The 17,287-nt window shown below is 42.7% G+C and overlaps 1 protein-coding gene across 1 annotated transcript in view; it reads right to left on the bottom strand.

The window, feature by feature from the left end:
- Window positions 1–16,818, bottom strand: part of DAPP1 (dual adaptor of phosphotyrosine and 3-phosphoinositides 1) — a 49,144-nt gene extending 32,326 nt beyond the window's left edge. Inside the window, exon 1 of the mRNA XM_080797083.1 lies at window positions 16,611–16,818. Coding sequence (XP_080653209.1) covers window positions 16,611–16,711 — 101 coding nt within the window. The 5' untranslated portion in view covers window positions 16,712–16,818. The remainder of the gene's footprint in view (window positions 1–16,610) is intronic.
- Between the last annotated feature and the right edge of the window lie 469 nt (window positions 16,819–17,287).

Below are 17,287 nucleotides of genomic sequence, written 5' to 3'. Positions count from 1 at the left end.
CAGTCCTAAACACCTGAAAATTGTTTTGCTCAGAAGCCAAGTGCACCCCCACTAGGCATCACTGAGGATGTTTGTGTACACACACACATCAAAGCTGATGGATCCCAAAACACGTTATTAAGTTAGAGGACTAGTGACAGGTACGGGATGACACCTCTTATTTAAAAAAAAAAAACAAAAACAACTTTCCTTTCCACCCAAACAATACCACACATACACATAATCATATACAAGTATGCAAAAGCATAAAATAGAAGTCTGAAAAAAATACAACACCAAACTCAAATCCTGGAAGGAACCCAGGTGAAGGGTGTTGTTAAGGAAGACTATAGCTCCGTCACAGTTTCCTGATTGGCTTGATCTAAAAAATAATAATAAAAGAGATTCATCTATCCACCGGGAGACCAGAACTGGAAAAAAAGGGAAGCAGTTAAGGTCTTCTTTACTCCAACCTCCAGAGACAGCTCTGCTAATAATTTGTTTTATTCTTTCCTTTATCCGCTGCTGTTTATTGAACACTGGAAGTGACCTAGCACTCAGGGTGGGAGAAAGCTGGGGAGAGAGAGAAACTTTTTCTCCATGTAAAGCGTGGTGAGATTTGGAGTGACCACTGTTCAGGGAAGGGAATGACAGGAGAGCAGGCCTGGAAACCAGAGAATGGTAAGTGTGTCTCGCATCAGAGCAGCACTCGGTGGTGTGAGCAACTCGGGGCAGGTGTGGTGACGAAGCTGGGAGGTTGGCCGATTGACAGAGGGCGCTGGGGATTGACAGGTCCTTGGCTGATGCTACAGCGATTTTTATGGCTTCATATGCACACTTGACAGCTCCTTACAGAAAGACCTAATTGCATGGAACTGTATTCCAACTAAATTCCTATCACTGGAACCGTTTAAAACATTTTTTTGTTGTTGTTGTTATTCTGATTATTAGGCCAAAGAGTCAGATTTTAGACAGCTCGAAGCTTGTAAAATTTGCAATTCTCTTTAAGAAAATTGATATAAAATTATACAAAATTAAATAATTATGTAGAATGAGAAATCACACAAAAAAGACACGTTTAAAAAGCTAACAAACATCACAAAACCAAGAAAGACAACTTATTTTCATTAACTGCCTCACATACCCTTATACTTTTTTCCTCTATATTTTTGGTTGTATTATCTTTATTTCTTTACATGACAACAATGTTGTTTTCTAGAGAGACACTAGAATAATAAGTCAGCCTTTCATCTAGAATATTTTTTTAAAAATTATTCACAGCATAGAAAAATTATTTTCAGGCTTATGGGTAATCAAGTTTTTAAAATCATTGCCAAATTCTGGGACCTCTATCAAATTTCTCTCAAATATGAGTTCTAAGATTCCAGAGTGTTTTACGTTTGCATGTATAGGGACTAACCTTAAATACTCTTTGAATGGATGACATTTATTAACTATATGACTAGGGTCTGTACCAGGGAGGGGCCCTGAAGCTATGGCCTCATTGGCTTCCCAGTAAACTTATTTCTAAGTTTACTGGTGACTCTAAAAATTACATATGCTTCTAAGCTCTAAAAAATTAAACTACTAAAAATGTTTAGCTTAGGGGCATCTGGTGGCTCAGTTGGTTAAGCACCTGCCTCTTGTTTTCAGTTCAGGTCATGATCTCAGGGTCGTGAGATCAAGCTCTATGTTGGGCTCTGTGGAGAGTCTGCTTAAGATTCTCTCTCTCTCTCCTTCTCCCTCTGCCCCCCAACCTGACTCACCCCTGCACACACATCCTCTCTCTCTCTCAAATAAATAAATGGATCTTTAAAAAAAATGTTTAGCTTAGGGAATAAAATCCATGTATAATCCCCCACCATCAGGTTGGTTTATAGTTCTTTTTTTTTTTTTTAAGATTTTATTTATTTATTTGACAGGCAGAGATCACAACTAGGCAGAGAGGCAGGCAGAGGCAGAGAGAGAGAAGCAGGCTCCCTGCTGAGAAAGGAGCCCGATGCGGGACTCAATCCCAGGACCCCGGAATCATGACCTGAGCCGAAGGCAGCCGCTTAATGGACTGAGCCACCCAGGCGTCCCTATAGTTCTTTTCAAGAATTCTTTTGTACAGTGGGTAAATAAAACCTCAACCCTAACAAGACTCGCATCCAACCTTTGCTACATATCATCAATGACAGGAACTCACTACTCTATAGGCAAGATCTTTCCATACTTGCCTACATTGAATTGCTGTTTCCTGCTGTCTAGCTTTCCACAGATGGTCCCAGAGCTACTTCTTGGAGTTCTATACATGATACTTAAACAAACAGTTGAAGCATTTAGATTGTACTCTTTTCTCTTTCTATCACCTTCAACTTCTCTTTTCGTGATGGGCACCAAGGGACATTATCCCCTCTGAAACCTTCTAAATTTTTAAAATCTATGTTAAAGGTAAGCTCTGACTTGGAAAACTAAGCCTCAAAGGATCCCCTTTATTCTACTGCTGGGTCTGTAGTAAGGCAACCCCAGGATTGTGTTAGTTTCTTGACAATTGCATCATGCTGGGGATTTACACTGTACCTACTGTTGGTTGATTAGAACTCCCAAGTAAGTCATTTTCCTCTGCCGTTCTGTCACGTCTTCCCCAACTGCATCAGGAGACCGACATTTTTTGAATTAAGGGCAGTAAGAAACCTTTTTACAACTGGGAAATGCCAACTGAAAAGAAATGTGAAGAAGCAGAGAGCTTCTATCACAAATGTCCATGTAGCACTGCACGTCAGGGAGAGTTCTGCTGAGGAGGGACCTTGCCTTTGTCTCTGGTCACTTCCTTAGCTTGTCTGTTTGCTCCAACTTCCTACTTGTTAGCTATGTGACCCCACACAAATAGCAACTTTAGTTTTCTCAGAAGTCAAGGTGACTAATAATAGTGCTATGGTAAGAAAACCCTTTTGTTTTCATGTATTGGAACACTGTCTTCTTTTACAAACATTATTTTTTTTTTTTTAGATTTTATTTCTTTGTTTGAGATAGAGACGGAGAGCGTGCAAGCAGGGGAAGGGGCTGAGGGAGAGGGAGAAGCAGACTCCCCGCTGAGCAGAGAACCTGACACTGGTGGGGGTGGGCCTGGATCCCAGGACCCTGGGATCATAACCAGAGCCGCAGACGGACACTTAACTGACTGAGACACCCAGGCACCCTTTTGCAAACTTTTTTTTTTTTATGATTCTTTAACTTTTGCAGAGGAGAACATGCTACTTATAATATGTTTTATATTTAGCAAATCTTGTATCTTATGCTAGATAAAATATGGTAGGCATTGTGCTAGGTATGGGAATAGTGTGGAATAAGGTTCATTTTCCTGAAACAAAAAATTAAAAAAAAATTCTTTTGGTCTCATTTTTTTCTGAAGAAGTAGAAAAGAGCAAGAAACTACTATTTATAACATACATTCAAGCAATGTTATATTCTTCTTTTTCCCCGAGGCCCACACACATTGCTATAAATATGTCTCAAGGCTAATGGAGGTAACAGAGCAGAGACTCATCAAGCTTGAAAAGAATATTTGCACTGGGTATGAGATTACCAAAACCAACAGTTGACCTTGAAGGAAACAGTGGTATTTATCCCTTCCATGATATAGTAACAAATTAGGAAACACCCACCCACTAAAGAATTTTCATCGTTGACTCTCAGTTAGGTACAGGAAGTGAGCTCAACCACAGAGAAAGGCAGCCCAGCTAGATCCAGCAGGCTGGTCCTCAAGTCAGCCCTTTCTCCCATTCCAGGGCAGTGGCCCTTGGTGCTAGAACCTTCTGGAAAATTGCCCTGGCATTCTGGAGCCTTCACAGTTTTTACCCTATTAGGTTTTACTGTCTTAACTTAATCCACTGATATAAACTGATATTTCATTTTGCTCTATCCTTTAAAGGAGAGGCTTTCAAACTTCTTGAATCAGCCCACAGTATAAAATGCATTTGTATCTCTCTCTCTCTCTCTCCACACACACACACACACACACACACCAGAGTATTATAAGAAACAACACTGCTCTTCCATAAGATACTTACTATTTACTATTTTCTTTTCTCCACTTATTTTTGACAAACATTGATTGTGACCCACTAAACTGACTTTATGGACATGAATGAGTTGCACTTGGTGTTTGAAAAACAGTGCAAAGCCTTGCTACTCAGTGCCTGGCAATCTTGATAGAAATGGACATTTCAGACCCCTACACTTGTTAAGCTATAATTTATATTCATCAAGAGTCCCATATGATTGTTAATGCAGTTTAGAGTTTGAAAAGCACAGAGGTCAAGGACTCTTGGTCCTAAAAACTTTAATTTGTTTCAGTAGGTTTGATAGTTGAGTTCACAGTGTGTCTCATCTAAAGAAGAGTACACAGAGGGTAAAGAAAGTACTAAATGGCTTTAAAGTACCAACGGAGAGGATAAGAGAAGGATTTGCAAGCTAACATGGGCAGAAATTTCCCAAATAGCTGCAATCGTAGTGATACAGATAGTAAATGGTATAGCTCACAGGGGCTGGCATATCAGGGAAAGCTTCATGGAGGAGGACAATAATGAACTGGAGCTTCAAGAATAAATAAAGGCTTCATTAAGCAGCGAGAGAAAAGAGCATTTCAATGAGAGAAATGGCATAAGCAAAGGCACTGTGGTTAACACATGCCTGATACATAGGAAACAGAATGCCTAGTTGAAACAGAGGCTTTAAATTGAGGAGTAATGCAAAAGAACTCTGGAAGAACAAGTGGGCACAGGAGTGGTCTTGCATGTTAAAACATGAGCCACACACCCATTTAGATTATATATTCCTTGGTGAGAAAATTTCTTAGTAACCCATATCAACAGATTATTCATATAATGAATGACTTGTTCTTCCCCTTCCTGGCAAAGAGAAGTGACATAGAACCTACATTCGGTCCCATCAGAGTTATAAGAGAAAACATATAATGCAACCTAAAGCAAGAATAGAGACTCCTGATTGTGTGACAGCAGCTAAAAGTCCTTGGAGTTGAACAGCCAATAAAAACCCTCTTTACAAAATTTTCTTTTTGTCTTCATTTTCAAACTTATCCTCACTTTTGAATGACACGGACTCACTCTCTGTACCCTCTAGACCAAAGACAGCAAATGTGTAACAGAGGATGCCATACCCCTTTTTAAAGGTCATGGATAGCCTAGATGTCCATCGACAGATGAATGGATAAAGAAGATGTGGTGTGTGTACACACACACACACACACACACACACGCACACCCAATGGAATACTATGCAGTCATCAAAAACCCCTGAAATCTTGCCATTTGCATCTATGTGGATGGAACTAGAGGGTATTATGCTAAGCGAAATAAGTTAATCAGAGAAAGGCAATTATCATATGATCTCACTGATATGTGGAATTTGAGAGGCAGGGTGGAGTGTCGTGGGGGTGAGGGAAAAATGAAACAAGATGGAGGGAGACAAACCATATGAGACTCTTAGGAAACAAACTGAGGGTTGCTGGGGGAGGGGGTGGGAAAGGGTGGCTGAGTCATGGATATTGGGGAGAGTATATGCTATGATGATTGCTGTGAACTGTGTCAGATTGATGATTCACAGACCTGTACCCCTGGGACAAATAATACATTATATGTTAATTAAAAATAAAAATAAATAAAAAGTAAAAAATAAAAAAATAAATAAAGGCCTTGGATAATGGCACCAACTGATCCGTTTTCTTTCTTGCTAAGGTTATGTACTTGGGCCTCAGAATCCCTCCAAACACAATGGGGATAGAACAGAGGATGAAACCATAGGGCAGTGCAACTCCAAGCCATCTTAACCTGGGTTCACCTGTCCTTAGCACTTGAGTCGTTCGGCAGGACTGCTTGGCTGCTGATTTCCCTCATGCTCGTCTGGTCATATGGTTGGTCCTAAATACTGTGATGTTTTGTGAAAAATAAAGTTCTTGGCCCTCTACGCCATCAGAAATTGTGGGTTACAGATAAGGAAAAACCTTGTCAACTCAAGAGCTGTCAGTGCCGCAATTTATATTATACTAACCTCACAACAATGTCTAGGATAAGACAGTGCTGTCCATATAAATACATGAAGTCCCCTATTGGCAAAGGTGAGTGTATTTTTCCACTGGCCCTGTCCCAGTGGAGAGAATCAAACGGGCTTTGCAAAGTTTCTGAACATTCAGATGAGGCCTAAGAGAGGTGTTACGTGTGATGCTGAGGTTAGGCTGAAGATCAGCTCCCCTCAGTCCTTCCAGTAAGGAGGTTTCTGTCATGGAACCTGCTGGTCTGTGGCTCTTCATATTGCCATTCTGAGTGCCCACATTTCCATGTGCGAATCGCGGACCTAAATGGTGAGGCCAGCGGCCCTGGGAAATTAGGAAACATACTTGAGTGATGACAGGGGCAGGGTGCTGGCTAGCTGGTCAAACGAGGAACTAAGGGTGGGCCCCAAGGTTTGTAGGTTTTTTTCTGGGTGGGAGTCAAGGCTCAGCTAAAGGCAAACAGGACGGAAAGGAAGCAGAGGATCCTGTGGGGGTTGGAGGTCAGGGCAAACCTGTTCCTGAAGGAGTCCGAGGAATGAGGCCCGCGATTCCGTGAGAGGGAAGACACACAGAGACAGAGGCAGAGACTCTGATATTCAGAGACCCAGACTGGCACGAAGAGTCAGAGACACAAAAGGGAAGAGCCGTGGACAGAGAGACAGAAAAACTCTGAGCCAGCTAGAAAGGCACAGTGGCTCACACAAATAGCAGAAACACACGGGGCGGTGGCTGAGGGCACATGAGACAGAGGGACCCACAGTATTCAGGAGACTGAGGCAGAGAAGCCAAAGAGAGAGGAGGACACAGACACATAGAGACCTGCGGAGCCTGACTCGTAGGTGGGTCGACACACCAGGGAAGACAAGGACTTGCAGAGACCAGAGGAGCCGTGCCATGGCCTGGGGGGCAGGGGGACAACCTGCGTCTCATTCCAGCACAGATCCTTCCATACGGTCCCCAGGTCAGCCACCACGGGGCAGGAATGGTCGCAAGACTACAAGAGTGTTACTGGTCCCCTAGGGGTTGGAGCTTAGCGACTGCTGGATTTGGACGAAGAGCCAAAGCTCAGAGATGGACTGGTGAAACTACTTCATGGATAAGAACTTGCAGAGGCCTGGAATGGCTCGGCAGAGACCCACACCAGAGGTTTTCTCAGGAGGACTCATCCCCAGATGGAATCACGCTGGCCTCCACACTCGTTCTCATTGCTCTGGTCATCTGTACCACCTAAAATGCTGCTTCCCGGGCACGTCCTTGCTGCGGGCCAGCTGCCATTGCAGTCTGCTACCAGAGACAGAGAGGTCCACTTTCAGCAACTTACAGCTATGGGAAAGAGCCCCAGACTTTAGGGGATGAAAAAAAAAGACAGACAGATCCTTGTTTTCTGAGTTCTCTCTTCTAGGTTGCATGGTTCAGATGAGGCCTCTCAGCAACATCGGTTTGTCCCACCAGAAAAAACTTTTGGGTATAAGGGGACAGAGGGAGTCTGAGGGTAATACATACAAACACATTGTCAGGGTTGGTGGGGTAGAGGGCTGAAGTCAAGGACCTTAAATTCTGGTCTTGCCTTTGACTTAGCTTGGTGCAATTCAAACCTTCAGGCACACCTGCTCTTTGCTGAGTGGTGGTCTGGGGTGGGACAGTCAGAGATGAAGAAGCTACAGTCTTGCTCCTAAGGAGCTCGCCATGGAAAGGAGTTGACTGTGCTCAGCCTAGAGCAGGGGGACAAACCTCTTGGCGCTTTCGGACTGACATTTGCAAAATGATTCTTACTATCTGGAGAATCAAACCCAAAACATAGACTTGTACTGGCAGTGAGTCAGAACCCTACAAGCCATAAGATGAACCCCAGACAACTTTAGAAGTGCACCATGGTAAAGTAAACAAAGAATGAATTAAAAGACACTGATGGCATTAAGATTTTTAAAATTCCTTTGACGTTATTTTGAAGAACCATACGAAAGCAGAACTCATTCTTATTTGGATGTGAATCGCTTACTGTGCTTCCCGAAGTGGAATGACTGGTTTCCACCTCTGTTCCTTTCTTGCTCTCCCAGGTCGTCACTCTAGTTCCTTATTCCCCAATCTGTAAAGTCCCTGACTAATTAGCTTTCTTGGCTCTAGTCCCATTGTTACTTATTGTGCTCAACTACCAGATTCATCTACCAGATTAATCTCAAAACAAAACATGATGGCCATGTAATTCCACATTCTTATAAGCATTCAGTAAGTCCATATTATCAAAGGGAGTTTGACCAAAGTCCAAACTCCTAATCTATATAAAGCCTTCTGGAATTTGGACCAACCTAAATATCCAAACTTTAATAGAGGGAAACAGGCTGACCTGGGGAAAAGCCAGACCCAGAACAGGCTCTGACACAGACTAAAACATAGATGATGGAAAAATATCCTACCAGAAAGCAAAAGAAAAATTGTATATGTGCTATGGCCATAATTCAATCTGCGAGCATGTGCACGCGCGTGTGTGTGTGTGTATTTACAGAAAAATATATATATATATTTTAAAGATTTTATTTATTTATTTGACAGAGAGAGATCACAAGTAGGCAGAGAGGCAGGCAGAGAGAGAGGGGGAAGCAGGCTCCCTTCTGAGCAGAGAGCCGATGTGGGGCTCGATCCCAGGACCCTGAGATCATGACCTGAGCCAAAGTCAGAGGCTTAACCAGGTGCACCCAGAAAAATATTTTTTAAAAGACTGGAGACAAGTTGAACAATATGTCATTCTGGGTGGTTGTACCTGGCTGACTTTTTGGGTGCTTTTATTTTCCAAATTTTCAATAATTAATACATATAGTTATTATTTTTAACTGTTTACTGTGAATAACTTCAGGAAGTAGAAAAATAGCATAAGTAATAGAAAAAGTAATACACATATTTAAATAATACCCATGTTTTAGGTAGAATAATTTTCAAACTTTTGCCATATATTCTTTATATATTTTTGGAGGAACATTTTAAAATTAATTATAGATATCATGATGCTTTAAGTAGTTCAGCATGTATCTCTAAAAAGTGACATTCTCTTGCCTAACCATACTTTTATCAAAACAAATTAACTTACTGCTCTTACAGTTTTTAAAGTCATAAATATTTTTTACAAGGTTTTACTTATTTATCTGAGAGAAAGAGAAGGTAGCGTTGTGGGGGGCGGCAGGGCAGAGGAAAAGGGACAAGCAGACTCCTTGCTGAGTGCAGAGCCTGACATGGGGCTCAATCCCAAGACCCTGAGATCATGACCTGAGCTGAAATCAAGAGTCTGATGCTTAACCAACTGAGCCACCCAGGTGCCCCTAAAGTTATCAATATTTTTTTTAAAGATTTTATTTATTTATTTGACAGAGAGAGAGATCACAAGCAGGCAGAGAGAGAGAAGGGGAAGCAGGTTCCCTGCCAAGCAGAGAGCCCGATGTGGGACTTGATCCCAGGACCCTGAGATCATGACCTGAGCCGAAGGCAGCGGCTTAACCCACTGAGCCACCCAGGCGCCCAAGTTATCGATATTTTTAAACAAAAAAGTCTGAAAACAGGTAATGCGGGCAGGCTCTAGTGGGCAGGTGATCAAGGAGAATGTATGACCCACAGAGACTCTGGAGTTGAGGGAGCAACACGGAGAAGAGTCCACCAGGTGGACTGTGCTGGTTCTAGACAGTTCCGTACCAGGGAACCAGAAGCCTGTGGGCTCAGAATAGGAATTTACCTCCAGGGGAGTTGGGAGGAACAAGAAATGAACGCAGGCTTTTTTCCTTCTTTTAAAGGCCAAGGCTCTGGCTATGACACTAGAAACTAGAAGAGGAAAAGCAGGTGGACATTTCTTAGACAGTGAGGTTCCCGGCAGACACTCTGAGACGTAGAGCCCAGAACCCACTGAACGAGCACATTCCTTAACTGCTGGTCCCTGGGATGAGAGGTGCTGAGTCATGTGGGCTTCTGATTTCCTGAATACTCCCATGTTTTGCCACGTCTACTCCTTCATTCACGCCATTTTCTCTTCAGCAAATGTCATCTCTTCTGATGTCAACTGACAAATACCTACCAGTTCCAAAGCCCTATTGTCCACGACCAGTGGTGTCCTTCCTTCCTGCCATACACCGTGCGCTTCACCTAGATACACTCATGGCCTTCAGTCTCTCCACCCTGCATTCTAACTACATGTGTGTGCTTTCTCTGTCCTCTCCCCTGTGAACTCTTGAGGGGACAGCCGTTTCCTCTTCATTTTAGTGACCCCCACCCTGCCTTGTCATCATTGAACAGCTGGATCTATGAATGGATGAAACAAAGTGACCCCACTCGACGTGAAGAACGTTTGTGGACAGATTTCCACACGTAAGTAGGAGGAAGTCACCATCACTCATAGAGGAACAGAAAACACAACAACCGAAGAGGAAATTCATTTGAGTCAAGGAGAGATTAAACTGTAAACCAGTTACATATTTTCATACAGCTACCAGAGAATCACCTTCTATTTTCAGAATCCAAGATTACAGAGTTGTGCACAGAAGAGGAACAAGTTTTATAACTCCACTTGGTATCACAGCTCCGTAAACAGATTCCTTTAAAACGTTGACTTCAGCAGCACCTGGGTGGCTTGAGCTTCTGACTCTTAATTTTGGTTCAGTTCATGATCTCAGGGTTGTGAGATCGAGCCCCGCATCAGACTCCATGCTGGGCCTGATGGGTTCTCCCTCACCGTCCCCCTCTGCTCCTCCCTACCCACTCCCTCTTTCTCGCTACCAAAAAAAAACCAACAAAAAGCAAAACTTTGACCTTACTACACTTTTCTTAGCCTATTCTGTTTGTCTAACTCTGAAAAATGGAATCTACAAAAAATCCAATGAAGTTTTTTGGGGGGCACCTGCGTGGCTCAGTCAGTTAGGTGTCTGCCTTCAGCTCAGGTCATGGTCCCAGGTTCCTGGGACCAACACCCACATTGGGCTCCCTGCTCAGTGGGGAGTCTGCTTTTCCCACTCCTTCCTGCTCATGCTCTCTCTCTTCACTCAAATAAATAAATAAAATCTATAAAAAAGAAATCCAATAAAGCTTTGATTAATTAGGGTACTGGCCTGGCTTCGCAGGCATGAGCATGCATATTATGTGAAGAACACAAAAGACTTAGGTCTTTTTTTTTTTTTTAAAGATTTTATTTATTTATTTGACAGATCACAAGTAGGCAGAGAGGTAAGCAGAGAGAGAAGGGAGGAAGCAGGCTCCCTGCTGAGCAGAGAGCCCGATGTGGGGCTCGATCCCAGGACGCTGGGATCATGACCTGAGCTGAAGGAAGCGGCTTTAACCCACTGAGCCACCCAGGCGCCCAAGACTTAGGTCTTTTGATAATAACATTTGTTGGCTGTAGTAATCACAGAACTTTCTTCTTGTCTCTCAGTTCTTATTAGTATCAGCAAACAGTGCTAATATAAAAAGAGGAGACATGTGTGATGAAAAGTAGCAAGTTGCATTAGTGGGAAGGCATGTGGGCCTCAGAGCCAAACTCCTGGATTTAAAGGTTTTTGAGCATGTAACCTTGGACATGTGCTAAAACTCTATCCTTCACTTTTCTTGTTTGTAAATGGAAATGATATAGTATTTATTCCACAGTGATGCGTAAATTTAATAAGTCATACATACAAAGGACTTAAAACAGTGTCTGGCACATAGTGACATCCAATAATTCCCTGTTGCCATTATTAGAACACAGAGCTTCTTCAAATAGTGCAAAGAGCATCGCTTTGGGGTAGACTTGTAGGCGTGTTCCTCAGCTGCACCACTGTGAGCTCTGTAACCTGCACGGTTCACCGAACTTGTCTGAAGCCCCTCTCTGTCTCTATGAAATGGGTATAATCATACCACATTGAAAGTGTTACTGGGAAAGCTAAGTGACATAATGGGCAGAAATGGCACGGTGCTGGCACATAGTGTGTGGTCAGTAAAAAATGAATTATCACAAGAATCCATGGGACTTCAGGCAACGTGATTTTGCTGCTAGTGAGTCTCCTTGTACATAAAGTTGGAATGCTAGTACCTTCTGAAGACCACAGCCGGTGTTTGCAAAATGTCTGGCTCCTAACAAGGACTCATTTTGGTTATGATCATCTGTTCCCTGAGTCAGCAAACCACCACCTGAGGGCCAAATCCCGCCAGGGTACAGGTTTTTGTATTTCCTGCCAGGGTACAAGTTTGTATAGACTCAGAGACAAGAACGGTCTTACATTTTTAAATGATGGGAGGAAAAAAAATAGAAAAATATTTTGTGACTCATGAAGATAATATGAAATTCAAATTTCAGTGTCCACAAATAACGTTTTCTCTGAGCAATGTCACGGTCATTTGTCTCTGTGTTATCTATGGCTGTTTTTGCATGTCAGTGGCAGATGTGAGTACCTGTGGCCAAAATCACAAAGCCTGCAAAGCCTGGAAAATTTATTATCTGTTTAAAAAAAAAAAAAAAGCTTGCTGACCCCTGATCTAGTTTAACCTTCTCTTATATGTACGGTGGTAGAGAAATTAGAAACTTGCTTACTGACTTACTGTTGGATTGATTACATTGTCTTGTAGCGAACTTTGTTATAATAATCAAAGACTGTCTGAAACTTTAAATTGTTAACTAACTAGCAATTTTAGAACTAGTTATTTATTGAGGTCACCTCTCTAGCATTCACTATTTGTTTCATTTCCCCATTGCTCCATTTTGAAAGCAACAAACAGCCTCACTGTTCCCAGCCCACCTCTTCCTTATCACTGACCATTCTCAGCACTCTTTGCCCCTCCTGTCCTCCCCACAGCCCACCTCCTCCCCCAGTCCCATCCCGCCAAAGTGTAAGTAAAGCTGAGCGACAATCACAGATGGGGTTATTTCTCCTTTGCTTTGGACACATTAATACATTTAGGATTAAAGAACATAAATGTTTTTATTTTTGAAAAAATTTTTTTAAAAGATTTTATTTATTTGAGAGAGAGCACGCACACAAGCACAGAGCACCAGTATGGGGAGGGGCAGAGGGGGAGAGAGAGGCTGAAGCCCTGGTGAGCAGGGAGCCCAGGGCGGGGCTGGATCCCCAGACCCTGGGATCATGGCTTGAGGCACAGGCAGATGCTTAGCTGACTGAGCCACCCAGGTGCCCCAGAAAATAAGTGTTTTTAGATTGATGCTTTATAAATGAGACTCAGAAATGCATCTGAGCTGCCTGATTTAGGTACTTTAGAAAAGAATAAATTGATGCTCTGAGTAAGCCATGTGTGTCCTAGAAAGGCAAGTGACAGATTAATTTGCTGAAGCTCAGGGTTTAATTTTCAAAACTCAAATATTCCAGAGCCTGAGTAAAAATAGGGACCCAAGAACGAGGATGTATGATATCATTCTAACCAACACATCATCTGTTTATATCTACCCCAAATACGACATAAGAATCTACCTAACAATTCAAGTGATATATTTAAAATAATTTAAACATTAAATCTTTAAAACCAGCCACCTATTATTTATCAACTACATGAAATCATTTTGGTTTTATGGCACTTTTTAAAAACTGAATTTGGTTGAAGTTTTGGTACAGATCGTACCTAACCAGTGACTTAAAGTTTCAAAGAAAAAGTTTCATTTATATTCAGAATTTTGCTGGGGGCAACTGGTCCTTTTCATGTTTTCTCAGATATTATCACTTGCAAAAGGTCTATCAGCCATGTCCTGAAGGGGCAAGTACTCACTCAAGTGCGTTATTAAATTTTCAGGAATTATACAGTTAGGTTGTTAAACTGTTGGCAGCTTGAAATTGCCCACGGTAGAAGTGTTTATACCAGGGAAATAGGCAGACTCTAGAAATCGCCGCTTGTCCAAGTGGTTTATCAGCACCCCATTATATTTAAAAATAGACTTATTATATTTTTAAAAATTATATTAAAAAAAACCATGCTCCTGAAGGTTCTCATTGGGGTGGTGAAAATGTTCTAAAATTGATTTTTTTGTGATGTTTGAACGACTCTTTAAAGTTGCTAAAAATTGTGGATTTGTACACTTGAAATGAATGAGTTTTATCTGTAAAGTGCACCTCAATAAAATTGTTAAGCAAGCTTCCAAACCAACAAATAAAATGTCAACATTTATTAACGGTTTAAGGATTCAGGGACATATCCAATAAATGAAAAATAAAGCCTCATTTTTTTCAGCACTTCTGTTGGATTTATACCTTATGCAGCGACTCAAAACCTTGGTCTCTCTCTGGAATCACTTGGGGAGTGTAAAAAGGAAACGCTCACTCCCATGATACTAATGTCATTTGTCTGGCATGTGGCCTGAAGAGGAATTTCTTTTTTTAATTGTTATTTATTCACTTGAGAGAGAGAGAACAAAGGAGAGCAAAAGTTGGGGAGAAAGGCAGAGAGAGAGGGAGAAACAGACTCCCTGCTGAGCAAGGAGCCCAATGTGGGGCTCGACGTGGGGCTCGGTCCCAGGACCTTGAGATCATGACCTGAGCCAAAGGCAGACGCTTAACACACTGAGCCACCCAGGTGCCCCTGGAAAAGAATTTTTTAAATAAAAACTTCTTGTGTGATATTAGTATATGGCTAAGGTTGAGAACCTCCACTGTAGAGTGATTTTCCAATTTAATTGTAGCTTGTCTGTTGTTATGGAAACCATTCTCAAATATTCAGTAAATTTCCAGGCCTTCTGAAATACAGAAGTCTGGACATAAATGCACCTTTTTGGGATGTTTCTGGGTTCTACTGAACGTCCATTCTCTGACCACGGAGGGAAGGCAGAATTCTGTTTTCCTTGTGGGTTTTACCCACAGTCACTTCCTGTTATGGGCATATGGTGGAGAGAGGAGACATCATCTAGCTTGTCCTTGTCATCCAAGGAGGTGACAATGTCACTCAAGCATAGAATGTGGGCTCAGGATGGCTTAATTAAAGAACCAGAATTGAATACCTCCTTTGTTTCTCTTCTCCTTTGGAGCTTCCTGCTGATCATGGGCTGGGAATATTGATAATGAAGCACGTAAAGACTTATACTTTGATAATTTAATAAGGCTATAAGTGAGAGCCCCAAAATCTAGCTTTAGTGCCCAGAATCGGTGACACTCATTTGGCTGCTCAGGGGCATTTTGCCCCTTTCTCTTTGGAGTTTCAGCCTGGAAGAACAGTGGTATCCTAAACTCCAAATTCCCAATAAGGGGAGTTGACTTTATAGAAAATTCTAGCTGTTATATCTGATTTACGTTGTGAAGGTAGAGTTGAATTCTGAGACTTCCATTTTAAAATCTGAAGATACGACTTTACTGAGAACGTTGACAATTATACCACACAAAAAGATACAATCTCTGCCATCTTAATGCAGAGATTTCATCCCTGTGTCAGTTTTTCTCTGGTAAACACAGGAGTTTGCAGCTTGCCATCCCAGCTTTGCCATTTGCTGATGTGTGACGTAGGCAAGTTTTTCAACCCCTTCGGTGCCATTTTCTTCCTTTATAAGATGGAGATGACAGTTTCTATGCCCGTGGGTTGCTGCAGAGTTAGTGCTATTTACAAAGAGGCTCTGGTCTTGTCCCTTGTGAAGCACAGGTGTCAAAGCCAGCCTCATTAGGATATTTCTGATGCTTTAGGGTAAAGGTCCAGTTTCTCTAGAAACCCCCTACACCTCTCTTCTGTAATACTTGCTTCTTTTATTAAATACCCTGATGGGGTGTCTCATCTGGTCCCTTCTTGAAGACAGGACTACGGGACACCTGGGTGGCTCAGTTGGTTAAGCAACTGCCTTTGGCTCAGGTCATGATCCTGGAGTCCCAGGATCGAGTCCTGCATCAGGCTCCCTACTCAGCAGGGAGTCTGCTTCTCCCTCTGACCCTCCCCCTTCTCATGCTCTCTCTCATTCGCTCTCTCTCAATAAATAAAACCTTAAAATAAAAGAAAAAATAAAAATAAAAACTAAAGACAGGACTATGATGACTCCACCTACTTAAACTTAGAACCTGCTTGAGGCATAAATTTTATCCTCTTCCTGATTCGTTAGCATTTAAAAGGCTCAAAGTTGTGCATACAGACGTATACATACATGAGCTCACAAATGTGGTGTCAGGAGAGAGAAACCCAGATGGGACAGGGCAGACACTTCCTCATTCTTTCTCTTTTGAAAAAGTCCCTTCCCTAGCGGTAGGCTGGGCTGTTTATCTTACTGGCAAGACAGCCCTCTTACTGTCAACAGTTCAGAGCCCCAAACATTTGAACAGCGCTTTTATTCATAAACCAGATCCATATCAAGGAAACCAAGCAACATCAACTCACACCTCTCCATTCTGACCCTAGGCTCAAAAGAACACCCAACATTGGATTTTCTTCCCATTCTCTCCACTTGGATGTTTTCACACCTTGGGAAAACACTATACGCTTTTGAAATGCGATTGGCCCCTAGCAATAAGATGCTTAACGGGCTCAGATGAGTGCTGCGGAAAGCAGAGAAGACCGATATGGCAGGGTGCTAAAGAAAATCAACCAAGGCGAGCCTTTGGGTGGGAGTTGGCAGTCAGGGCTCACCCAAGCGATACCAAGAAAAGAAGACCTGCTTTCTTACCCCAAGTCCTGGAGCAGCTCAGCTTCTCCATCTGATCTGCTCCACAGATCTGAAGGATCCTGGGTGCTCATCTTCCCTTCTAGAGATTCTGCTCTGCCCATTCGCGCTCCTCACGTCTGCTGAGCCCCTGCCAGGTGCTACGGGAAGAGGCAGAGAGAGAGAGAGAGATGGGTCCTACTACTCCTCACTCTCTCCTCCTCTGAGAAAGGAGCCCGCTGCGGCTGAGTCTCCAACCAGCGAGGAAGTGAAACTTGGTTACTCCTCCCACTGACACTCACCACCCTGGCCCCAAGGCACGGGCAGGAGTGTTCCGTCAGCCAGGAAGTATGCAAACTTAGGTAGCTACCCTGAGGATGACACGTAGTTTCTGTCAAAGAAAATAAGGATGAGGTCACGCCAGCAGGGATTGGGACTAACCATTCCAACTCTTTACACGAGGCCAACCACAGTTTCTCCGAGGGGCTATTAGCCTTGGAGAAAAGGGCACGAGCACCCCCTCCTTCTGTCTCCCAAATGCAAGGGTCTCCGAGGAAGGTTCTGTATCCGGTTCATCTTTACGGTGGGTGAAGAAATCAGTCAAACCACTAGCCTCGATTCTGAAGTCTGGTTTTTAGCACCATATCAGTATGTCTGCCTCCATTACCCAGGCTTTCCAACACACTCTCAACGTTCAAATG

The sequence above is a fragment of the Martes martes genome (genome assembly GCF_963455335.1).
Source record: "Martes martes genome assembly, chromosome: 2".
In the NCBI taxonomy this organism is placed as follows: domain Eukaryota; kingdom Metazoa; phylum Chordata; class Mammalia; order Carnivora; family Mustelidae; genus Martes; species Martes martes.
Note: the sequence above shows the minus strand (reverse complement) of the source record. Positions and strands in the feature narration are given on the sequence as shown.